The sequence below is a fragment of the Oncorhynchus gorbuscha genome, linkage group LG08 (assembly GCF_021184085.1).
Source record: "Oncorhynchus gorbuscha isolate QuinsamMale2020 ecotype Even-year linkage group LG08, OgorEven_v1.0, whole genome shotgun sequence".
NCBI lineage: Eukaryota > Metazoa > Chordata > Actinopteri > Salmoniformes > Salmonidae > Oncorhynchus > Oncorhynchus gorbuscha.
In genome coordinates, this window is record NC_060180.1 from 51,708,958 (window position 1) to 51,735,304 (window position 26,347).

At 45.0% G+C, this 26,347-nt stretch overlaps 1 protein-coding gene across 1 annotated transcript in view; it reads left to right on the forward strand.

The window, feature by feature from the left end:
- The window catches only part of LOC124041790 (apoptosis regulator Bcl-2-like), a 58,737-nt gene extending 33,303 nt beyond the window's left edge, over positions 1-25,434 (forward strand). Inside the window, exon 2 of the mRNA XM_046359819.1 lies at positions 25,133-25,434. Within this exon, the coding sequence (XP_046215775.1) occupies positions 25,133-25,267 (135 nt within the window). The 3' untranslated portion in view covers positions 25,268-25,434. The remainder of the gene's footprint in view (positions 1-25,132) is intronic.
- Positions 25,435-26,347: the final 913 nt, after the last annotated feature.

The window sequence follows — 26,347 nt, forward strand, 5'->3', positions numbered from 1 at the left end:
TCCAGAACTTTAAAGAGGAGATGATTCGGGTTTTTGACCGTTCAGTTTTTGGTAGGGAGGCTTCTAGGGCCCTGGCTTCCTTATGCCAAGGTGAACGGTCCATAACGGATTATTCTATTGAGTTTCGCACTCTTGCTGCCTCTAGTGAGTGGAACGAGCCGGCGCTGCTCGCTCGTTTTCTGGAGGGACTCCACGCAGTGGTTAAGGATGAGATTCTCTCCCGGGAGGTTCCTTCAGATGTGGACTCTTTGATTGCTCTCGCCATCCGCATAGAACGACGGGTAGATCTTCGTCACCGGGCTCGTGGAAGAGAGCTCGCATCAACGGTGTTTCCCTGCTCCGCATCGCAACCATCTCCCTCCTCTGGCTCAGAGTCTGAGCCCATGCAGCTGGGAGGGATTCGCATCTCGACTAAGGAGAGGGAACGGAGGATCACCAACCGCCTGTGCCTCTATTAATGAGTTGCTGGACATTTTGTTAATTCATGTCCAGTAAAAGCCAGAGCTCATCTGTAAAATCGGAGGGCTACAGGTGAGCGCAACTACTCAAGTCTCTCCATCAAGATCCTGTACTACTTTGTCGGTCCATCTACGCTGGACCGGTTCGGGTGCTACATGTAGTGCCTTGATAGACTCTGGGGCTGAGGGTTGTTTCATGGACGAAGCATGGGTTCGGAAACATGACATTCCTTTCAGAGAGTTAGAGAAGCCTACGCCCATGTTCGCCTTAGATGGTAGTCATCTTCCCAGTATCAGATTTGAGACACTACCTTTAACCCTCACAGTATCTGGTAACCACAGTGAGACTATTTCTTTTTTGATTTTTCGTTCACCGTTTACACCTGTTGTTTTGGGTCATCCCTGGCTAGTATGTCATAATCCTTCTATTAATTGGTCTAGTAATTCTATCCTATCCTGGAACGTTTCTTGTCATGTGAAGTGTTTAATGTCTGCCATCCCTCCCGTTTCTTCTGTCCCTACTTCTCAGGAGGAACCTGGCGATTTGACAGGAGTGCCGGAGGAATATCATGATCTGCGCACGGTCTTCAGTCGGTCCCGAGCCAACTCCCTTCCTCCTCACCGGTCGTATGATTGTAGTATTGATCTCCTTCCGGGGACCACTCCTCCTCGGGGTAGACTATACTCTCTGTCGGCTCCCGAACGTAAGGCTCTCGAGGATTATTTGTCTGTGTCTCTTGACGCCGGTACCATAGTGCCTTCTTCCTCTCCGGCCGGGGCGGGGTTCTTTTTGTTAAGAAAAAGGACGGTACTCTGCGCCCCTGCGTGATTATCGAGGGCTGAATGACATAACGGTTAAGAATCGTTATCCGCTTCCCCTTATGTCATCAGCCTTCGAGATTCTGCAGGGAGCCAGGTGCTTTACTAAGTTGGACCTTCGTAACGCTTACCATCTCGTGCGCATCAGAGAGGGGGACGAGTGGAAAACGGCGTTTAACACTCCGTTAGGGCATTTTGAGTACCGGGTTCTGCCGTTTGGTCTCGCCAATGCGCCAGCTGTTTTTCAGGCATTAGTTAATGATGTTCTGAGAGACATGCTGAACATCTTTGTTTTTGTCTATCTTGACGATTTTCATATCCTGATTTTTTCTCCGTCACTCGAGATTCATGTTCAGCACGTTCGACGTGTTCTACAGCGCCTTTTAGAGAATTGTCTCTACGTAAAGTCTGAGAAGTGCTCTTTTCATGTCTCCTCCGTTACTTTTCTCGGTTCCGTTATTTCCGCTGAAGGCATTCAGATGGATTCCGCTAAGGTCCAAGCTGTCAGTGATTGGCCCGTTCCAAGGTCACGTGTCGAGTTGCAGCGCTTTTTAGGTTTCGCTAATTTCTATCGGCGTTTCATTCGTAATTTCGGTCAAGTTGCTGCCCCTCTCACAGCTCTTACTTCTGTCAAGACGTGTTTTAAGTGGTCCGGTTCCGCCCAGGGAGCTTTTGATCTTCTAAAAGAACGTTTTACGTCCGCTCCTATCCTCGTTACTCCTGACGTCACTAGACAATTCATTGTCGAGGTTGACGCTTCAGAGGTAGGCGTGGGAGCCATTCTATCCCAGCGCTTCCAGTCTGACGATAAGGTTCATCCTTGCGCTTATTTTTCTCATCGCCTGTCGCCATCTGAGCGCAACTATGATGTGGGTAACCGTGAACTGCTCGCCATCCGCTTAGCCCTAGGCGAATGGCGACAGTGGTTGGAGGGGGCGACCGTTCCTTTTGTCGTTTGGACAGACCATAAGAACCTTGAGTACATCCGTTCTGTCAAACGACTTAATGCCCGTCAAGCTCGTTGGGCGTTGTTTTTCGCTCGTTTCGAGTTTGTGATTTCTTACCGTCCGGGTAGCAAGAACACCAAGCCTGATGCCTTATCCCGTCTGTTTAGTTCTTCTGTGGCTTCTACTGATCCCGAGGGGATTCTTCCTTATGGGCGTGTTGTCGGATTAACAGTCTGGGGAATTGAAAGACAGGTTAAGCAAGCACTCACGCACACTGCGTCGCCGCGCGCTTGTCCTAGTAACCTCCTTTTCGTTCCTGTTTCCACTCGTCTGGCTGTTCTTCAGTGGGCTCACTCTGCCAAGTTAGCTGGTCATCCCGGTGTTCGAGGCACTCTTGCGTCTATTCGCCAGCGCTTTTGGTGGCCGACTCAGGAGCGTGACACGCGCCGTTTCGTGGCTGCTTGTTCGGACTGCGCGCAGACTAAGTCGGGTAACTCTCCTCCTGCCGGTCGTCTCAGACCGCTCCCCATTCCTTCTCGACCATGGTCTCACATCGCCCTAGACTTCATTACCGGTCTGCCTTTGTCTGCGGGGAAGACTGTGATTCTTACGGTTGTCGATAGGTTCTCTAAGGCGGCACATTTCATTCCCCTCGCTAAACTTCCTTCCGCTAAGGAGACGGCACAAATCATTATCGAGAATGTATTCAGAATTCATGGCCTCCCGTTAGACGCCGTTTCAGACAGAGGCCCGCAATTCACGTCACAGTTTTGGAGGGAGTTCTGTCGTTTGATTGGTGCGTCCGTCAGTCTCTCTTCCGGGTTTCATCCCCAGTCTAACGGTCAAGCAGAGAGGGCCAATCAGACGATTGGTCGCATACTACGCAGCCTTTCTTTCAGAAACCCTGCGTCTTGGGCAGAACAGCTCCCCTGGGCAGAATACGCTCACAATTCGCTTCCTTCGTCTGCTACCGGGTTATCTCCGTTTCAGAGTAGTCTGGGTTACCAGCCTCCTCTGTTCTCATCCCAGCTTGCCGAGTCCAGCGTTCCCTCCGCTCAAGCGTTTGTCCAACGTTGTGAGCGCACCTGGAGGAGGGTGAGGTCTGCACTTTGCCGTTACAGGGCACAGACTGTGAGAGCCGCCAATAAACGCAGGATTAAGAGTCCAAGGTATTGTTGCGGCCAGAGAGTGTGGCTTTCCACTCGCAACCTTCCTCTTACGACAGCTTCTCGTAAGTTGACTCCGCGGTTCATTGGTCCGTTCCGTGTCTCCCAGGTCGTCAATCCTGTCGCTGTGCGACTGCTTCTTCCGCGACATCTTCGTCGCGTCCATCCTGTCTTCCATGTCTCCTGTGTTAAGCCCTTTCTTCGCACCCCCGTTCGTCTTCCCTCCCCCTCCCGTCCTTGTCGAGAGCGCACCTATTTACAAGGTACATAAGATCATGGACATGCGTTCTCGGGGACGGGGTCACCAATACTTAGTGGATTGGGAGGGTTACGGTCCTGAGGAGAGGAGTTGGGTTCCGTCTCGGGACGTGCTGGACCGTTCACTCATTGATGATTTCCTCCGTTGCCGCCAGGATTCCTCCTCGAGTGCGCCAGGAGGCGCTCGGTGAGTGGGGGGGGTACTGTCATGTTTTGTCATTTATTATCTTGTCTTGTCCCTGTGCTTCCCATTCTATTCGTTTCCCTCTGCTGGTCTTATTAGGTTCTTTCCCTCTTTCTATCCCTCTCTCTCCCCCTCCCTCTCTCACTCTCTCGCTCTCTCTTCTCTCTATCGTTCCGTTCCTGCTCCCAGCTGTTCCTATTCCCCTAATCAATCATTTAGTCTTCCCACACCTGTTCCCGATCCTTTCCCCTGATTAGAGTCCCTATTTCTTCCTTTGTGTTCCGTTCCTGTCCTGTCGGTTCCTTGTCTAGAATTCACCGTGCTGTGTTTGTGTATCGCCCTGTCGTGTCGTGTTTTCCTCAGATGCTGCGTGGTGAGCAGGTGTCTGAGTCTGTCTGGTTCAAGTGCCTTCCCGAGGCAACCTGCTGTTCACCTGCTGTTCAAGATCGAGTCTCCAGTTTGTCCTCGTCATTTCGAGTGAAAGTTGTGTTTTTTGTTTGTATTTACTTTACTGGATTAAAGACTCTGTTTTCGCCAAGTCGCTTTTGGGTCCTCTTTCACCTGCATGACAAGCACTTTGTGACATCTGCTGATGTAAAAAGGGCTTTATAAATACATTTGATTTGATAAGATAATGAAAGAGCCAGCTATGTCTGTCATCCACCTACCTTAATAGGATCTGATTTCACTTGTTTTCTGAGCAATGAACAACATAAATCCAGAATGTGCTTTAGGCCTAGAGTTATTCCCCTCCTGACTCCTGTAAAACAATATGTCACATGCATAAAGTGTAGAAAATAGATTTCTCCTGGCCTGCTGATGGAGTTAAAAGATTATTAATGGAGATGATCAAAATGAGAACTGTCATTGACAGCCTCTGGTGATTTACTGGGCTATCAAGTTACATGTTCCAGGAGAGAAGGAGAAGAGCCGTGGGCGCTCACTGTTTTGTAAACACACCGATGCTGCTGACACATATTTGAATATTTATGAGAATCAACAGGGCCATTTGCAGGTTATTTTGGAGGCAGGAGAGAGTTAAAAAAAAACATTTTTTTAACCTTTACTTCAACAAGGAACACAAACTGAGACCAAGGTCTCTTTTACATCTGGGCCCTGCGTATACATGTTTACACATACAGTTTAGGTACAATGATGACAAAACTAAACGAGACAAACAAAATGATCACAGATAACACAAAAAAATACAGTAACCTATTACATTTACACACAGGTTATTCTACTAACAGCACAAGAACTTGCATTACACAAAACAGTTACAACCAATACCAAAATAAAAATCCTCCAATAAATATTTAAAATGGGCGACAGGGGGACAAGAGTCTCAAGTTTAAGTTTAGTCTGCAGGGTATTCCATAGGCAAGGAGCGTAACAGGAAAAGGCAGCCATATACAACTCGGTGGAAATCGCATGGGCCTCAAGTGTAATCCATGCTTGAGACCTGGTTTTAGGAATTCTAATTCTAATATTGATGAGTGATGATAAATAAGAAAGCACTTTATTCAGAAGTGCTTTATAGACAAACACGAGGGCATGTTGTTCTCGTCTCACGGACAGCGAAGTCCAACCAACATTTCGATATAAAACACAGCGGTGAGTTCTGTACCTAGCACCCGTAATAAACCTAAGTGCGCATTGATAAGTAGCATCCAGCGATTTAAGTGTTGATTCCGTAGCATGCATGTAAATAATATCTCCATAATCTATAAAATACATAAAAGTAGCTTGCACAATTTCTCTTCTATTTGTAGAGGAACAACATGTCCTGTTTCTATAGAGGAAGCCCAGCTTGATTTTTAGCCGTTTACAAAGTTAGTCAATATGCATTTTAAAAGACTGTTTATCATCCAACCATATCACTAAGTATTTATATGCAGAGACCTGATTAATTCGAGAACCATCTAAGCTCGTAAGTGCAAGTGTATTTTCAACCAACTTTTTGAACCTATTAAAAATCATAATGTGTTTCTTTGCATTTAAAACAACTTTCAGCTGTATAAAAGACCCTTGTAATACCTTAAAATCTGTCTCCAATAGTGGTAATGCTTAGTCAGCCGTTGAAGCAATAGAGTACATGACAGTGTCATCAGCATATACGTAAATTAATTTGACATTTTCTTATCTCATCACCAATATTGTTTATGTAGAGAGTGAACAGTAATGGACCAAGTATAGAACCTTGTGGGACCCCTTTAACCAACTCCAATGGCTCCGACTGGATGCCGTCGACTCTAACAGCCTGACTCCTATCCTTTAGATCAGGGGTCCCCAAACTTTTTCCTGTGAGGGCCACATAACTTTTCCCTTCTCTGATGGGGGGCCGGTGTCAGTTTGTAACAGAAAAAGTGTGACGATCGTAGGGGAGCTTAAAAAATTTATTGTTTTCCAGAAAGCCACACATAACCAAATAACCCTTTCCAGGTTCTTTACAGAAAAAAAGTCAGGAAACAAATAATAACACTATTAATGAAATAAATAATAACTAAATAACCCTCTCTGAGTTCTTCACAGAAAAAACAGGAAATAAATAATAACTAAATAACTCTCTCTGGGTTCTTCATAGAAAAAAAGCCATGGAACATTAACTTTCTGTCGTGCCATGCATAATCTTAACAGATAAAAGTTCAGCTCAGTTGTCAGAGCAGAATCTCTCTGACACATATGAGCAGTCTCTTAAAGTTCTTGTGTTCCTTCCTTATAATCCTTTTGTAGGTTCCAGTAGGCTTGTAGACACCGCTGTTTGCAGCTCTCTCTCATCAACTTCCCTGTGAAAACCACAAAAGAAGCAGGTTGAGAAACTGAACTAAGTGATACAGCACCTACACAGCACAATACATTTCACTACCAGTATGGTTGTAAAGATGGATTTTATCCCAGTAGACTTTATTATGATTATATTTGTTTATGCTCAGAATGACTCATTCAAGTCAGAAAAGTGAGCTTACCTATGTATGTTCATCAGTGTGAACTGTGGGCCTGCATCTGGCTGGTGAGAAGTTGAATATCAGGTTCCATTCTAGTTACAGCCAGTCTCAAGCACTGATGCAAATGTTCATCTGTCAATCTTGATCTCATCGGGGTTTTCAGCAGTTTCATGCGAGAAAAGGTTTTCTCGCAGATATACGTGCTGCCAAAAACTGTGGACATTTTCATTGCGTGTTTTTTGATGTTTGGATATGTGTCGTTTGGGAGGGCGGCATAGAAGTCAATGAGACTGTTGGGCTTGAATGCGTCTTTCAGAACATCACAGTTCTGTAACTCAGCCAACTCAAACTGATATGAAGGCTGGGCTTCATCAATGTCGGCAACAAAGGGGTTCTGAAAAAGACGGATTTCTTTTGCATGAACATGTAGTTCACTGAATCGCACACCGAACTCCGCCTTCAGCATTTCCAGTGCTTCCACGCACTTTTCAGCTGGGAACGGGACCGCTGGGTTCTCTGTCGACAGGTTTTGGGTAGCAGGAAGATGGACGAAGTTGCGCTTTTTCACTTGTTCCAAAAGCAGCGCTAATTTCACCTCAAATGCTTTTATGTGTGAATACATGTCGCAAATGAGTTTCCCCCGCCTTGTAGCTGCAAGTTAAGGCTGTTAAGTATTTCTGTCACGTCTGTTAAAAATGCGAGGTGCCATTTCCATTCTGGGTCGATCAGCTCTGGGACCGTTTTGTCTTTTAAATGAAGAAATGCGTTAATTTCGGGTAGCAGCTCGTAAAAACGCCTCAAAACTCTGCCCCGGCTCAGCCATCGGACCTCTGTGTAGTACAGCACATCTCCGTGCGTAGACTCCAGTTCAGACAGGAATTCTTGGAACTGCCTGTGTTTAAGTCCCTTTGCTCTGATGAAGTTTATGCACGACACCACAACCTTCATTACAGAATCCCACGTCAACACTTTGCAGCACAGTGCTTGCTGGTGAATTAGGCAATGGACTCGTAGCGGGGCGGTGAGACCCCTTTTTCCAACTCCCGGTTCATGCGTCCTATTAGACCGCGAGTTTCGCCCACCATGCTAGGAGCCCCGTCAGTCGTGATGCTAGCTAGCTTTGACCAGTCCAGGTCCAACTTCTCCATGGTTTGGCACACTTTGTCAAAAATATCCTCTCCCGTTGTAGTCCCTTTGAGACTTTGGAGGGCTGCCAGCTCCTCGCATATCTCAAAGTTTGCGCTAACTCCACGAATAAAAATGAGCAGTTGCGCTGTGTCTTGCACGTCTGTGCTCTCATCCAGTGCTAATGAAAAAAAGTCAAATTCTTTCGTCTTCTGCTGCAGCTGGGCATATACATTACTCCCGATTTCTTCAACGCGTCTGGTGATTGTACTCGCCGACAGACTTACGGCATTAAATGCATCTTTCTTCTCGGGACACACCTCCTCCGTGACAGCATCCATACATTTCTTAACAAACTCTCCGTCAGTGAAAGGCTTACCGCTTCTTGCTATCAGTTTAGCAACCCGAAAGCTGGCCCGAACGGATGCCTGGTTCAGCTGAGCTTGGCGTACAAATGTATTCTGCTGAGATAGTAGTCCACTTTTTAGCTTTGAGAGTTTGTCTGCTCGTATTTGGCCTTGCAAGCTATCGTACTTGTCTTTGTGACGGGATTCATAGTGTTGGCGAAGATTGTATTCTTTGAATACCGCCACCGTCTCTTGACAGATGAGACAAACAGCCTTTTCTTTGCATTGAACAAAAAAATAATCGTTTGTCCACTGCAGGTTAAATACCCTGCATTCTGAATCAATTTTTCTCTTACCTAACCTTTTCGCCATTATTCCGTTCTCTCTTTGACAGGGCCGGGCCTAGGATTTTTTTCTGGAGGCCAAATAGGAAAAAAATCCGATAGCGTCTCTGGTATTGTTCAGAGGGCTGGGCCAAATGTGCTGACGGGCCGTATCCGGCCCGCGGGCCGTAGTTTGGTGACCACTGCTTTAGATAGTCATGAAACCAACGACAGGCATCCAATTCCAGTCCTATTGACAACAGCTTACCCAAAAGTATCGTATGGTCTACAGTGTCAAAGCTTTAAATAATTCTATGAACAAGGCGGCACAGTACTTTCTATTATCTAGGGCATTAGTAATATCATTTACAACACGTACAGTGGCCGTAATAGTACTGTGTTTAGGTCTGAAGCTAGATTGATTACTAGAAAGAGTATTGTTAACAGTTAGAAAAGAATTGTAGTTGCCTATTCACCAATGACTCTAGAATTTTAGAACAGGAGAGCTTAGAGATGGGCTGATAATTATCCAATTCACTACCATCACCTCCCTTGAGGATTGCTAAAACAAAAGCTGTTTTCTAAGATTTAGGAATCTTTCCTACGACAAATGTTTGATTGAAGATATGCGTCACTACCTTGAGCAATAATAGGTGCCGCACACTTGAGTAAATATGGATCCAGTTTGTCAGTGCCTAATGATTTCTTAGAATCTATAGCAGATAGTGCAGATAAGACCTCATCTTCCGTGAATTTTTGAAAATGAAAAAAACGGCTTACTGTTTTCCACATCAGCTGAAGGTCGAGGGACTGAAACAATAGAACGGTCAGGATCATGTTGGCCATTTTTTCTTTCAAAAAGAAAACCAGCAGAAATCAAATGATTATTAAAAACATCACACATTTCAGTTCGGTCACTGATGATCCCAGATTCCGATGTAATTTTATTCGGCAGGGATGTCAAGGAGTTTCCTGGTTTAAGTGAGTTAACAGTTTTCCAGAATGTAGTGGGATCACCAGACTCTGTCAGAGCATCAAGAAAATACCTAATGTTGCTTTTTTTATTCCTCCGGTCCATTTATTTCTCAATTGCCTAAAAAGCAGCCAATCAGCTGTTTCAACAGTTTTCCTCGCCAAGGCCCATGCTTGATTCTTTTGCAGAAAAAGGATTTTCAAATCACAGGAGAACCAAGGATTAGTTCGATTTATTTATACCCTAAGTCGCTTTAACGGGGCGTGCTTATCAGCCAATGAAGGTACAATTTGATGAAAAGAAAGAGAACGCTAAAACTGGGTCCATTATGCAATTTACGGATAAAAGCTCTGAGTAATAAAGGTCATGGATAAAGGCTTGCTCTGAGAAGTGTTTATAGTTTCTCTTTAGAATTATATGGGGGTCAGGTTTTTTTAAGCCTAGTATCTCTGATACATGCAATAGGGCAGTGGTCACTGTGGTGGCAGGGTAGCCTAGTATCTCTGATAGATGCAATAGGGCAGTGGTCACTGTGGTGGCAGGGTAGCCTAGTATCTCTGATACATGCAATAGGGCAGTGGTCACTGTGGTGGCAGGGTAGCCTAGTATCTCTGATACATGCAATAGGGCAGTGGTCACTGTGGTGGCAGGGTAGCCTAGTATCTCTGATACATGCAATAGGACAGTGGTCACTGTGGTGGCAGGGTAGCCTAGTATCTCTGATACATGCAATAGGACAGTGGTCACTGTGGTGGCAGGGTAGCCTAGTATCTCTGATACATGCAATAGGACAGTGGTCACTGTGGTGGCAGGGTAGCCTAGTATCTCTGATACATGCAATAGGGCAGTGGTCACTGTGGTGGCAGGGTAGCCTAGTATCTCTGATACATGCAATAGGACAGTGGTCACTGTGGTGGCAGGGTAGCCTAGTATCTCTGATACATGCAATAGGGCAGTGGTCACTGTGGTGGCAGGGTAGCCTAGTATCTCTGATACATGCAATAGGGCAGTGGTCACTGTGGTGGCAGGGTAGCCTAGTATCTCTGATACATGCAATAGGACAGTGGTCACTGTGGTGGCAGGGTAGCCTAGTATCTCTGATACATGCAATAGGGCAGTGGTCACTGTGGTGGCAGGGTAGCCTAGTATCTCTGATACATGCAATAGGGCAGTGGTCACTGTGGTGGCAGGGTAGCCTAGTATCTCTGATACATGCAATAGGACAGTGGTCACTGTGGTGGCAGGGTAGCCTAGTATCTCTGATACATGCAATAGGGCAGTGGTCACTGTGGTGGCAGGGTAGCCTAGTATCTCTGATACATGCAATAGGGCAGTGGTCACTGTGGTGGCAGGGTAGCCTAGTATCTCTGATACATGCAATAGGACAGTGGTCACTGTGGTGGCAGGGTAGCCTAGTATCTCTGATACATGCAATAGGGCAGTGGTCACTGATGTCATTAGCAAATAACCCACTAGCTATATATTTGTGAGGTGTATTTGTTAAGATAAGGTCTATTAATGTAAATTTTTGGTGCGTCCTTTGGATTAGGATGGGTAGGTATAGTTATTAGTTGAGTAAGATTTAGTTCGTTACAAATGTCTTTTAATTTAAACGATGCTGGCATCAGCCAGTCCAGATTGACATCTCCGATAATCAATAATTCAGAGTTTGCATAATTAGACATTAACTCAACCAATTTGCATAGAGCAGATCTCGGAGCTGAGGCTGGACGATAAACTCCCGCTAGCGTTAATATTGCATTACGACCAAGGACCCCATTCAGAACTAAACATTCATACTGTTTCAGAACAGAAGTTGAAATGGACACAGTGACATCTAGGTTGCATTTAACATATATGGCAATACCTCCACCTCTACCCACTCTGTCTGCTCTGTAGACATTATACCCAGCTAACAGAACATCTGAGCCTGGAACAGAGACACACAGCCAGGATTCAGATATAATCAATATGTCAGCATGTAATTGTGAGACCAGTATTTCAATGAAATCTAGCTTTTGGATCAAGCTTCTAGCATTCAAATGAATAATTCCAAGGCCACTATTTCGAGAGCTCATGTCAGATGAAGCATTCGAGGTAATATTAGATGAGCAACGCTTCCTCGTGCAGCTACTGACAGGCCTGAGTTGGATGGAGATGAGATGACTTCTAACAATACCTCTCTGCCTGTGCGAGGAAGTGGCAACACGGTACCTTGACAGGAGTGTAACAATAACATAACAGTCCATCGAAAGGTTCATCCATGTTAGCAGCACCTGTAGAGCTATTTAAAGCTATGGGGGGAGCAGTAATTATAGTCCCGAGTATCAACCCCCATGGCTATATACAGTATTGTCAATTCTCACATGCCCTGTATGAGGCTATAGTGAGAGCCAGGTTTGAGGAGAGAACGCTTGTACCAAACCTATTCAGATTTAATCCATCCTGGAGAAATACATTTGGTCGATGTCGAAAAGCTGTAAAATTGGTCACATATTGTATGCTATTGAACAACAATAACCTTTAAGCCAGATGTGTAGCTGGCGTATACGACTGAAATTATTATCCGTAGAGCGTGGAGACGGGAATGGACCTGAAATAATGCACTGTTTACCTGATTTAAGTACATTATGAATCATGGACTGTGATAGCTGAAGCAGTCGGGTGTTCACTAATGAGTAGCGGGATCATACAGTTAATGTCCTGGATCTGGGCACCCGGGCAACAGATGGCCTCTGCTTTCCTAATAGAAACATTTTGGATCCTAGATGAGCCCACAATTAAGGACAGTGGGACTACTGCTTGGTAAACATTTTTTAAAGTTGCGTCTCTCTTGAGTTACCTTCTTCCTAGAAAGTTGTTTGGGGCTAGTTATAGAGCTGTTTCGTTGTAAATGGTTTAGATGGCAGTGGGTCCACTTGCTTCCGGGCAAAGTTGTTTGTTCCTTTGTGGCCAGCGGCAGAAATCTCAGACTCTTCCAATACCCGGTATCTGTTTCCCAGTTCCAAGGCATCACTTTGCTTTGGCGTTTTCCTGCCATGGTTTTTTGGTTTCCATACAGTAATCTATGGCTCCTAATGACCAAGGCTCTTCCAGCGGGACCAAAGCACGCCTCACAGCCGCAGGCTCCTCCAAGGCCGCGTTGACAAGCCATGGACAACATTTTTGCCTGACTCAAGCAAAGAGTCAATCAGCTGTTCATCTTCTTAAATCTGATGAAGAATAGACACTCTACCCTCCAATTCAGCAATTTTCTGGGTCAGTTGTTGACAATTGACACATCCAGGGGTGAGTTTGGTCATTATTCTGAGTTGTTAGCTAGCAACGCTAACTAGCTTTGATGTGGGGGTAGGCCCAAATCGAGCTAACACGCTAGCCAGCGTTACGGCGGTACTGCGAGTCCAATACGATTTTCTTTGCAGATAGTCTGTTTGTAGTTCACTTGCTCCATGGGATTTTTTTCCAGCAGCAATACATCAGCTACCTAAAACACATACATATGGCCAAACACCCCAGCATGGTTGGTGACATAATTTATTCATACAATATTGTCGCTTTATCATAGGTAATCATGGTAAGACAAGCAATGATAATTGCCATTAATGGAAGCAGGTACGGGTAACTGCCAAAATAATGAAAACACTTGAGTAAATGAGGGATACAAATTATATTGAAAGCAGGTGCTTCAACACAGGTGTTTAAAAAAAATATTTACATTTTTTAAATTGAACCTTTATTTAACTAGGCAAGTCAGTTAAGAACAAATTCTTATTTCCAATGACGGCCTACCAAAAGGCAAAAGGCTTCCTGCAAGAACGGGGGCTGGGATTAAAATAAATAACATATAAATATAGGACAAAACACACATCACGTCAAGCGAGGCAACACAACACTACATAAAGAGAGACCTAAGACAACATAGCAAGGCTGCAACACATGACAACACAGCATGGTAGCGACACAACATGGTAGCAACACAACATGGTAGCAGCACAAAACATGGTACAAATATTATAGGGCACAGACAACAGCACAAAGGGCAACAATACATCACGTAAAGCAGCCACAACTGTCAGTAAGAGTGTCTATGATTGAGTCTTTGAATGAAGAGATTGAGATAAACTGTCCAGTTTGTCCAGCTCGTTCCAGTCGCTAGCTGCAGCTAACTGAAAAGAGGAGCGACCCAGGGATGTGTGTGCTTTGGGGACCTTTAACAGAACGGGTGTTGTATGTGGAGGATGAGGGCTGCAGTAGATATCTCAGATAGGAGGGAGTGAGACCTAAGAGGGTTTTAAAAATAAGCATCACCCAGTGGATCTTGCAATGGGTATACAGAGATGACCAGTTTACAGAGGAGTATAGAGTGCAGTGATGTGTCCTATAAGGCGCATTGGAGGCAAATCTGATGGCCGAATGGTAAAGAACATCTAGCCGCTCGAGAGCACCCTTCTCTGCTGATCTATAAATTATGTCTCTGTAATCTAGCATGGCTAGGATGGTCATCTGAATCAGGGTTAGTTTGGCAGCTGGGGTAAAAGAGGAGTGATTACAATAGAGGAAACCATGTCTAGATTTAACTTTAGCCTGCAACTTTGATATGTGGAAAGCTTTTATATAAAGACAGTGTACTGTCTAGCCATACTCCCAAGTACTTGTATGAGGTGACTACCTCAAGCTCTAAACCCTCAGAGGTAGTAATCACACCTGTGGGGAGAGAGGCATTCTTCTTACCAAACCACATGACCTTTGTTTTGGAGGTGTACAGAACAAGGTTAAGGGTAGAGAAAGCTTGTTGGACACTAAGAAAGCTTTGTTGTAGAGCATTTAACACATAATCCGGGGAGGAGCCAGCTGAGTATGAGATCTGCATATAAATGAATGAGAGAGCTTCCTACTGCCTAAGCAATGTTGTTGATGTAAATTGAAAAGAGCGTGCAGCCTAGGATTGAGCCTTGGGGTACTCCCTTGGTGACAGGCTGTAACAGTTGTCATAGGTGGAAGAAGGTGAAGAGGACCAAGGTGCAGCGTGGTACGTGTTCATGGTAGATTTAATAAAGAAACTGAACACAGGAACAAAGAAACAACAAAGCGGAACCAACAAAACAGTTCTGTCTGGTACAGACACACAAAGACAGAAAACAACTACCCACAAAATCCATGTGGGCAAGAGCTACCTAAGTATGGTTCTCAATCAGAGACAACAACAGACAGCTGTCCCTGATTGAGAACCATACCCGGCCAAAACAAAGAAATACAAAAACATAGAAAGAATAACATAGAACGCCCACCCTAGTCACACCCTGGCCTAAACAAAATAGAGAATAAAAAGCCTTTCTATGGCCAGGCAGTGACTGAGACAATAGCATTTCTGACTTTATACACTGCATTCTTTGAGAGAGGTAGTTCGCAAACCAGGCCAAAAAACCCTCAGGGACACCAATATTCCTTAACCGGCCCAAAAGAATGGAATGGTCTACCGTATCAATAAAAATAGCAGCACAACATTGCTTAGAATCAAGGGCAATGGTGACATCATTGAGGACCTTTAAGGTTGCAGTGACACATTATTTGAGCTGAAACTTGAGCGGAAACCAGATTGCATACCAGAGAGAATACTGTAGACTTCAAGAAAGCCAGTCAGTTGATTATTGACACGTTTTTCCAACACTTTTGATAAACAGGGCAAATAGAAATAGGCCTATAACAGTTAGGATCAGCTTTACCTCGCCCGTTAAAGAAAGGACAAACCGTGGCTGCCTTCCAAGCAATGGGAACCTCCCCAGAGAGGAGAGACAGGTTTGAAAGGTCAGAGATAGGCTTGGCGATGATAGGTGCAGCAACCTTAAAGAAGAAAGACTCTAAACCATCTCACCCAGATGTTTTTTGGGGTCAAGTTTCTAGATCTCCTCTAGCACCTAGAACTCAGTGACTGCCTGCAGGGAGAAACTTTGTATCGGGGCAGTGGGAAAAGAGTGAGAAGCTTCTGGGATAGTCGCATTAGAAGGCGTGGGAGATGAGGAAATGTTGGACATGCAATGAGGAATGGCTGAGTCAAATAGGAATCCTGACTTAATGAAGTGGTGATTAAACAGCTCAGCCATGTGCTCCTTGTTAGGGACAACTACATCATCAACATTAAGGGACATGGGCAGCTGTGAGGATGAGGGTTTATTCTCCTGGTCTTTAACCAACTTCCAGAACTTCTTGGGGTCAGTCCCAAAGAGAGAGAACTGCTACTTAAAGTAACTAACTTTGGCCTTCCGGATAGCCTGAGTGCACATATTTCTCATTTGCCTGAACGAGAGCCAGTCAGCCTGAGTATGCGCGTGCCGAGCCTTTTGCAAAATGCAATTCTTGAGGTGGTGTAACTCTGCAAGATCACGGTCGAACCAGGGGCTGAACCTGTTTTTAATTCTCATTTTCTTTATGGGGGCGTGTTTGTTCACAATACCACTGAAAATATCAAAAAGAAGGTCCAAGCGTCTTCGACAGAGGGGATCAAGCTGATTCTATACCATTTTACAGAGGCCAGTTCATGAAGGAAGGCTGTGGTTCCTGAGTTAATTAAGCAATTAACATTCAATCATGTTTAGGGTCATGAATCAAAATGCTGGGCAGGCCATTACTTTGGCCATTATTTCGGCTAGCATGGATAAACCCCCATAGAATGACAAGGCCCCCATTCACAGGGCACAAGTGGTCACTGAATGGTTTGATGAGCATGACAATTACGTAAACCATATGCCATGGCTGTCTCAGTCACCGGATCTAAACCCAAATGAACACTTATATTCTGGATCGGAGCCTGAGACAGCATTTTCCACCACCATCAACAAAACACCAAATGATAGAACTTCTTATGGAATAATGGTGTTGCATCCCTCCAAACACTTGTAGAATCTATGCCAAGGTGTTGAAGCTGTTCTGGCCCCTGTTGGCCCGACATCCTGTTAAGACACTTAATGCTGGTGTTTCCTTTATTTTGGCAGTTACCTGTGTATCGTCAAATCAAATGTTATTTGTCCCATGCGCCGAATACAACAGGTACAACAGGTACACCTTACAGCGAAATGCTTACGTACAAGCCCTTAACCAACAGTGCAGTTTTAAGAAAAAATTCCAAACCCCCAAAAATACCTTAAAAAAAGAAAATACATAAAAGTGACAAATAATTAAAGTAAAAATAGCGAGGCTATATACAGGGGGTACCGGTACAGCGCAATGTGTGGGGTCACCAGTTAGTCGAGGTAATTGAGGTAATATGTACATGTAGGTAGAGTTATTAAAGTGACTATGAATATATAATAAACAGAGAGTAGCAGCAGCGTAAACTAGGGTGGGGGGTGCAAATAGTCTGGGTAGCCATTTGATTAGTTGCTCAGGATTCTTATGGCTTGGGAGTAGAAGCTATTTAGAAGCCTTTTGGGCCTAGACTTGGCGTGCCGGTACTGCTTGCCATGTGGTAGCAGAGAGAACAGTCTATGACTAGGGTGGCTGGAGTCTTTGACAATTTTTAGGGCCTTCCTCTAACACCGCCAGGTATAGAGGTCCTGCATGGCAGGAAGCTTGGCCCCCGTGATGTACTGGGCCGTACGCACTACCCTCTGTAGTGCCTTGCGGTCGGAGGCCGAGCAGTTGCCATACCACGCAGTGATGCAACCAGTCAGGATGCTCTCGATGGTGCACCTATAGAACCTTTTGGGGGATCTGAGGACCCATGCCAAATCTTTTCAGTCTCCTGAAGGGGAATAGGTTTTGTCGTGCCCTCTTCACGACTGTCTTGGTATGCTTGGACCATGTTAGTTTGTTGGTGATGTGGACAACCTGCCCAATCTTGAGAATGGGGGCATACTCGGTCCTCATTTTCCTGTAGTCCACAATCATCTCCTTTGTCTTGATCACGTTGAGGGAGAGGTTGTTGTCCTGGCACCACACGGCCAGGTCTCTGACCTCCTCCCTTTTGGCTGTCTCGTCATTGTCAGTGATAAGGCCTACCACTTTTGTGTCATCTGCAAACTTAATGATGGTGTTGGAGTCGTGCCTGGTTCCTTTTGTCCAGGTGTGAAAAAAGAAACAGTCCTGTAGCTTAGCATCTGCTTCATCAGACCACTTTCTAATTGACCGAGTCACTTGTGCTTCCTGCTTTAGTTTTTGCTTGTACGCAGGAATCAGGAGGATAGAAATATGGTCAGATTTGTCAAATGGAGGGTGAGGGAGAGCTTTGTGTGGAGTAAAGGTGATCTAGAGTGTTTTTCACTCTGGTTGCACATTTAACATGCTGGTAGAGATTAGGTAGAACGGATTTGAGTTTCCCTGCATTAAAGTCCCCGGCCACTAGGAGCGCCGCCTCTGAGTGAGCATTTTCCTGTTTGCTTATGGCGGTATACAGCTCATTGAGTGCGGTTTTAGTGCCAGCATCAGTTTGTGTTGGTATGTAGACAGCTACGAAAAATACAGTTGAAAAATCTCTTGGTAAATAGTGTGGTCTACAGCTTATCATGAGATACTCCACCTCAGGCGAGCAAAACTTCGAGACTTCCTTCGATTTTATGCACCCCTTGTCTTAATGGCTGCTGTTTTATCCTGCGAAAAAGCTTAAAACCCACCAGTTTTTTGTTATTCATGTCGTCATTCAGGCACGACTTGGTGAAACATAAGATATTACAGTTTTTAATGTCCCGTTGGAAGGATATTGTCATAATGCAAAACATGTTTTTCCGTATGTCATTGTCCTCAGCAGGTATTTCTACAGTAGCAGTGTACAGTAGTTATTTTCTTACCATTAAAATATTCTCTCTATTACTTGGTAGCTATGCCAAAAAAATGGTCTTAGTTATTTTGTTATTTCCACCCCAACTTAATGTGGATTTCTGACTGATCGACAGAGAGCGCACCTCTTTTTTTGTCACTTTATATAACCAGGCTATCAGTTTGGTTCTGTGTGTAATATCGATGCTATCCAAGGACTCAGATGTTGTCCCCTGTTCCTGAGCCTGTGCAGCTGACGCTAGGGGATTTTCTGGGTAATGAGTGTGTGTCTGAAAAGTCCTCAGTCATCTGTTTCCCAGCAGGCAGCAGGTTGATGGATGACACCAGAGACGCTACACACGCCGAGCGACCTTGTCGCCGCAGACTCAAGGTTGCCATCTTGTCACCTATTGTGTCTGGATTGAACAGGATAGTATAGGGCTGCGTCTGTTTAGGTAAACAGAACTAGATAGATACAGGCAGGATTTCCTGCTTGAGCAATAAACAAGTGTAGCACAATATTCAATGAGAGATTCTCCCCTATAGGCTTTGCTATGGTTTCTGTTTTTCTGTATTTCTACACTATTTTTTCTTCTCTGCCCCCCTTCTTTTAGTAAGAGTTTTGTCTGCTAAATGACTTAAATGTAAATGTAAATGTCTTAGATGAATTAGCTTTGGGGGTAAACAGCCAGATCCTCCATAGAGAAGACACTGTAAGAGCTGAGAGGTGTAGTGTGTCTGAGTGTGTCTGCAGTGTACTAAACAGTATGTTTATGGTGTGGTGGTGTAGACCCACAGCATTGGGACACGCTTGGTTTAGCGGCTGCTGCTCTGAAGCCACAATACATAGGCACTTTAATTAATGTCTGACCCTTAACCCACATTCCTCCTCCTCCTCTCATCCCTCCTCCTCTTATCCCACCTTCTCTCATCCCTCCTTTTCCGTGGTCGTAATGAGGAGAGGAGAACTCCCAAGCTGGCCATAATTAGCCAGTGAGCCAAACAACAGAGATAACTTGCCTAATAATTTATCTGTTTTCACAAAGGCCTTGATGCCTGGTGATGTTTTAATCAACTGTCTGTCTGAGAGGGTGGAGACTAGAGGCCAGCCAAGCATACAAGGCTATTCCTTATCTCCCACACACAAGGCAAGTGTAGGCAAATTATCCATTCACAATAACGAACAGGAGAAGCCCGGGATACCCAGGACTGGAGTGGAATTTTGAAGTTTCCTGTTCCCCTCTTGGGGAGAGTAGAGTTAAATTCAGTCTAGAGGGACATTCTCTAAGAGACCATGCTGAAGCTCTGTATTATGAGAAAAGCAAATCAGAGGTCAAGAAAAGACAGCCCTGCTGGTGGGAAAAGTCAATCTCAGGTCGTCAAGCTTATATTGTAGCATCAGGAGATGTGGCATGCTACAGGGGTAACCATGACACTGTGGCTACATGGTGCCGCCCATGCCTGTGGCAGCCAGTGATCTTCTCTTCCCCTCATTTTGTTTCTCTGCTTTTTCCCAGAGTGCTGCTGTGGGTCTCCAAGGGATTTGTTACGTGACACTGTGAATGTTGTCATAGATATAAAGCAAAAAAAGATTTACTGGGCCTGATAGAAGGTTGGGCCGGATTTTTGTTTGATTCTTGGCACCCGTGTGTGTTGATCAACAAAGCACTCTAGGTGAACTTCAGCGCTGAAAGACTGTATGTAACATTGGACTGATTCCCCAGTCCCTCACCTCCTTAAGCTAGCAGATGGTCTTGGTGAAGGGCAAACTACTTGTCATGTTTTTGTTCTTGCATGGATAGGAGAATGATATTTCACTATCTGAGTGTAAGCTAAAGGCCCTTTCCCTGTCTCCTCTGACCTTGCAGAGAGAGAGAGAGAGAGAGAGAGAGAGAGAGAGAGAGAGAGAGAGAGAGAGAGAGAGAGAGAGAGAGAGAGAGAGAGAGAGAGAGAGAGAGAGAGAGAGAGAGAGAGAGAGAGAGAGAGAGAGACTGACCTCTAGTTGTTGTTTTTCAACAGTAGTCACATGTTGTCTGTAATGGTGAGAAACTAACTGGTGTCTGGGAGCTGACCGAGAGAATTAGAGCATGATGTACCACACCACAGTCTCATGATGTCCACCTGACTGACCCATCAACTCCATTACCCATGGTGCCCTGGTGCTCCCTGTCTCAGGTTATTACACAACGGAGTGTCTAGTCAGTTGTTGCATTTGAATTATCCATTGTTCGGAACCCCACATGTTATATCATTTATTGCTGCTATAGATGCACATTTCCTTTTTGCAAGTTTGTCTAGCTATCCATAATATTATCATTTCATGGTCAGGAAGGCATCATGCAACGGCTAGTAGTGGCAACCGGTGGCAACCAGTCTGTGTTGTCGTAGCAAACAGTTTTCCTGTGGTGGGAAAAGAAGGGCAACAGGCAGCCGATGTTTTTAGCAGAGGAGCTGTACTACAGTCCTCACAGTAGGAGGTCCGACTGAGGCACCCGTACACTAAATCACACCTGTGCTGAGAAGGATGGAAGGGTGTGTGTGTTGGTGGGTGGATGGTATAAAGCGGCAGCAGTTTTACGGGCGCTGGTCTGTGCATATTTGTAAACAACAGCTGGTGCACGAAATCATAGGAAGTCTCTAGGTTTTGCTCGCCTGAAGTAGAGTGTCTTATGATAAACTGCAGACCACACTATTTGCCAAGAGAGTTTTCATACTTTTTGTGTCTGTTTATTTACCACCACAGACGGATGCTGGCACTAAGACTGCACTCAGTCATCTGTATAAGGAAATAGGCTAACAGGAAACCGCTTACCCAGAGGTGGTGCTCCTAGTGGCCGGAGTCTTTAATGCATGGAAACTTAAATCTGTTCTACCAAATTTCTATCAACATGTTAAATGTGCAAACAGAGGGAAAACAATTCTAGATCACGTGTACTCCACACACAGAGACACGTACAAAGCTCTCCCCGCCCTCCATTTGGTAAATCTGACCACAATTCTATCCTCCTGATTCCTGATTACAATCAAAAATTAAAGCAGGAAGCACCAGTGACTCGGTCTATAAAAAAGTGGTCAGATGAAGCAGATGCTAAACTACAGGACTGTTTTGCTAGCACAGACTGGAATATGTTCAGGGATTCCTCCGATGGCATTGAGGAGTACACCACATCAGTCACTGGCTTTATCAATAAGTGTACAGAGGATGTCGTCCCCACAAGTGACCGTAAGTACATACCCCAACCAGAAGCCATGGATTACAGGCAACATTCGCACTGAGCTAAAGGGTAGAGCTGCCACTTTCAAGGTGCGGGACTCTAACCTGGAAGCTTATAACAAATCCCGCTATGCCCTCCGACGAACCATCAAACAGGCACAGCGACAATACAGGGCTAAGATTGAATCGTACTACACCGACTCCGACGCTTGTCAGATGTGGCAGGGCATGCAAACTATTACAGACTACAAGGGAAGCACGGCCACGAGCTGCCCAGTGACATGAGCCTACCAGACGAGCTAATTCAGAGGGAGTTAACTCAATCACCCCGACTGACCGGTGCCTGTATGTAGCCTCGCTACTGTTGTAGTCTCGCTACTGTTGTATTCTCGCTACTGTTGTATTCTCGCTACTGTTGTATTCTCGCTACTGTTGTAGTCTCGCTACTGTTGTATTCTCGCTACTGTTATAGCCTCACTACTGTTATAGCCTCGCTACTGTTGTAGTCTCGCTACTGTTGTAGTCTCGCTACTGTTGTAGTCTCGCTACTGTTGTAGTCTCGCTACTGTTGTAGTCTCGCTACTGTTGTAATCACGCTACTGTTGTATTCTCGCTACTGTTGTATTCTCGCTACTGTTGTATTCTCGCTACTGTTGTATTCTCGCTACTGTTGTATTCACGCTACTGTTGTATTCTCGCTACTGTTGTATTCTCGCTACTGTTGTATTCTCGCTACTGTTGTAGTCTCGCTACTGTTGTAGTCTCGCTACTGTTGTAGTCTCGCTACTGTTGTAGTCTCGCTACTGTTGTAGTCTCGCTACTGTTGTAGTCTCGCTACTGTTGTATTCTCGCTACTGTTGTAGTCTCGCTACTGTTGTATTCTCGCTACTGTTGTATTCTCGCTACTGTTGTAGTCTCGCTACTGTTATAGTCTTGCTACTGTTATAGCCTTGCTACTGTTGTATTCTCGCTACTGTTGTAGTCTCGCTACTGTTGTAGTCTCGCCACTGTTATAGTCTCGCTACTGTTATAGTCTCGCTACTGTTGTAGTCTCGCTACTGTTGTAGTCTCGCTACTGTTGTAGTCTCGCTACTGTTGTAGTCTCGCTACTGTTGTAGTCTCGCTACTGTTGTAGTCTCGCTACTGTTGTAGTCTCGCTACTGTTGTAATCACGCTACTGTTGTATTCTCGCTACTGTTGTATTCTCGCTACTGTTGTATTCTCGCTACTGTTGTATTCTCGCTACTGTTGTATTCTCGCTACTGTTGTATTCTCGCTACTGTTGTAGCTCTTGCTACTGTTGTAGTCTCGCTACTGTTGTAGTCTCGCTACTGTTGTAGTCTCGCTACTGTTGTAGTCTCGCTACTGTTGTAGTCTCGCTACTGTTGTAGTCTCGCTACTGTTGTAGTCTCGCTACTGTTGTATTCTCGCTACTGTTGTATTCTCGCTACTGTTGTAGTCTCGCTACTGTTATAGTCTTGCTACTGTTGTAGTCTCGCTACTGTTGTAGTCTCGCCACTGTTATAGTCTCGCTACTGTTATAGTCTCGCTACTGTTGTAGTCTCGCTACTGTTATAGTCTCGCTACTGTTGTAGTCTCGCCACTGTTATAGTCTCGCTACTGTTATAGTCTCGCCACTGTTATAGTCTCGCTACTGTTGTAGTCTCGCTACTGTTGTAGTCTCGCTACTGTTATAGTCTCGCTACTGTTGTAGTCTCGCTACTGTTATTTTTCTCTATATTTTTTTACTGTTTTTATTTCTTTACTCTTGTTCACCTAATCTCTTGTTCACCTAATATCCTTTTTTTTAACCTCAAATTTGTGCTGTTGGTTAGAGCCTGTAAGTAAGCATTTCACTGTAAGTTCTACTACACCTGTTGTGTTCGGAGAACTTAACAAATACATTTTGATTTGATTTGATCAATAAGGGTAGGGGCCTTTTCAATTAGCTCCTTTTTCATTTTGTGCTAATTTCAGCAACAACAAAGAAACAAAAATGGCAACAACAGGAGAAATGTCTGTTGGTTTAGTGAATAGTGTCTGACTAGGAACGGTTGTGTGTTTTGATAACAGAGCACCTAAAGTAAAGAAACTGCTGATCTGATCCTGACTCTCAATGGCCCCTGGCCTCAGGAATGTGACAGGAAAGGAAAGGGGGAGAGAAGAGGGAGTCAGGAAATACTTTTGTCTTCCGTAGCCATTTGAAATAGACTGCCTTTTTTAGTCATCCTGTGAGGCTTGGTTTGCTGGAAATATTCTCTTACACTCTCTAACAGTGTGACACTATTCATAGAAGATGGCCCAGTTTATCTTTCTATTTGATCGAGGGCAATTTTGAAACAAACATATATTTGTCTTGCTCTACAAATAGTAAATAACATGATGTGTGTAGGTAAATGGAGCCTTGATCTAATCAAGACAGACTGAAAAGAATTTGGCCCTCAGGGGACTAATAATGTAGAATTGAATTGAAGGTAACACTTGAATTCACCCATAATCAGGTTATCTGCCATGCTACAGTAGTGCTCCACTATTGAGGTGATGGGTGTGCGTTTTGTACCTATAATCCACTGTATCTCAAATGAATTGTTTATATGATTATCAATGTTAAAGCAGTCTAGGGTTAGTGCTACTGCTGTAACGACAATGTATTACCGGTCTAGGTTTAGGGACTTAATATAGGGCAGGGGCATAAACAACATGGGCCCCCCTTCAGCTCTGAAGAAAACACTACAATATCATGTGTACTGCACCCCCCAACCCTCAGACGCCTCCTATATCCAAAGGTGCACTCCTTCTTGGGTTGACCAGTTTGATACAGGTTCATCAACACCAACCATTTATGGGTTCTTCAAGGGGGATCTCTATCCTCTAGCTTCCCATCTAGCTGTTCTCACTATCAGGGCCTGAATGCTTCTAAATGGTATTGATTTCCTCACACAGCACATGGGCCATAAATACATGAAGCCAGGGTGGATATCCTACTGTACACGATACGGACATATGGGATCGTTTATTTTAACAGGCTGTATTCATTGAGATTATGAAGAAGCAGTTGCACCAGTAACAGGCTGTTGTAGGACCATGAAGCATCTATGGAGCACCACAGCTGTTATGCAGTGTTTTCCATCAATGACTGACCTTGTACAGTATACTGTAGCTTGCATCAAGACATCAATAGGATGCAGTGTATGTTTCCATGTGGAGTGTTTGTCTTGGGTTGTGACCATGAGTACTCTAGGTTGTGTGTGTGTGTGTTGTGTTTATGAGGGGCCCTCAGAGTTTTGCCGGGGGTGAGCATGAGGGGTGTTACGGGTGTGAGGGGAGCTGGTTTGAAATGGATCTGGCTTCCTGCATGTAATAACACTGGAGTTGGATGGCATCCAAGGGGGTTTGAGATACGCAGGCCCTTCCAAAGGAGACCCCCCAGCTAGCTTTGAACACACACACACACACACACACACACACACACACACACACACACACACACACACACACACACACACACACACACACACACACACACACACACACACACACACACACACACACACACACACACACACACACACACACACAGCTTGTATTAACTCTGTCTCTCTCTCTGTCTCTCTCTCTCTCTCAGGAGGCCTTTGTTGAGCTCTATGATAGACAGAGGGACTCGGTGTTCTGTTCGTGGCCATCCATCAAGACCGTCTTCGGCCTGGCTGCACTGGGGGCCGCAAGCCTTACCATCGGAGCATACCTTACACAGAAGTGAAGGAGTTCTCCTTTTCTCTCCCTCTCTTTTTGTCCTCCCTCCCTCTTGCTACTTTCTCTTTTCAAAGGCAGCTCTGCCCCCTCCGAGACGATCCCGAATCCCCAACCTGCATGTCTTCAAAGCCTCTCTCTCTCTCTCTCTCTCTCTCTCTCTCTCTCTCTTTTCTCCCTGTTCTCAAAAAAACTCCCTCTTTCTTAACCCTCGCTTCATAAAACAAATGCCCAAATCAAACAACAGCAGGAAACAGTCACTGCCCACAGAGAAGAAAACATGTAATGAAACAGTCACTGCCCACAGAGAAGAAAACATGTCATGAAACAGAGTCACTGCCCACAGAGAAGAAAACATGTCATGAAACAGTCACTGCCCACAGAGAAGAAAACATGTCATGAAAGCCGTGCCGTTTAACTGTAATCACAGAATGTTTGGAGAGACAACTGAGGGCTTGACAAGAGAGGAGAGGAGGGGCGGGTTGGCATGTGTCCTTTTTGTTCGGCCTGCTTCAGTACTAGTTGTAGCATGAAACCTTTGTGTGCTCGTGTAGATTTGTGTAGCATGTGTCGGTGTGGCAAAAGAAAGCAGATATTGCACCTGAGGCCTCCCTTGAAGGATTTACTAATAGGAGTGCAAGGACATTGATGATTCAACCGCTTGCACCAAGGTGATGGCCCCGACCCCGGTTGTTAGGGCGAGGAGCTCTTTTTGAACTGTGTGCCTCCTTCAACCCACCTTCAAAGGACTTCCTCCACACAACAGCAGCTCTGAATGTATAATGGAAGGAGTTCGCCACTAACCAGAACGGTGTGTCTGTCCACCCACCGCTTCTACAGTGCAATATACCAAGAGCATCACTCGACTCTGAACACACAGCATCGTTATAAATACATGTATAGATACAAGGTCTCATCAGAACGCCATCTAGGTGCCACAGATGCAGCTTGCCCTGCAGAGATCTGAGAGAGAGCTGTTGGACTGTGCAGTGGAGCCTCTTTCTTTGCATTTGACCCATATGAAATGTAATAAGAGAGGATAGAGGGAGGCATTGTAGAGAGGATAGAGGGAGGCATTGCAGAGAGGATA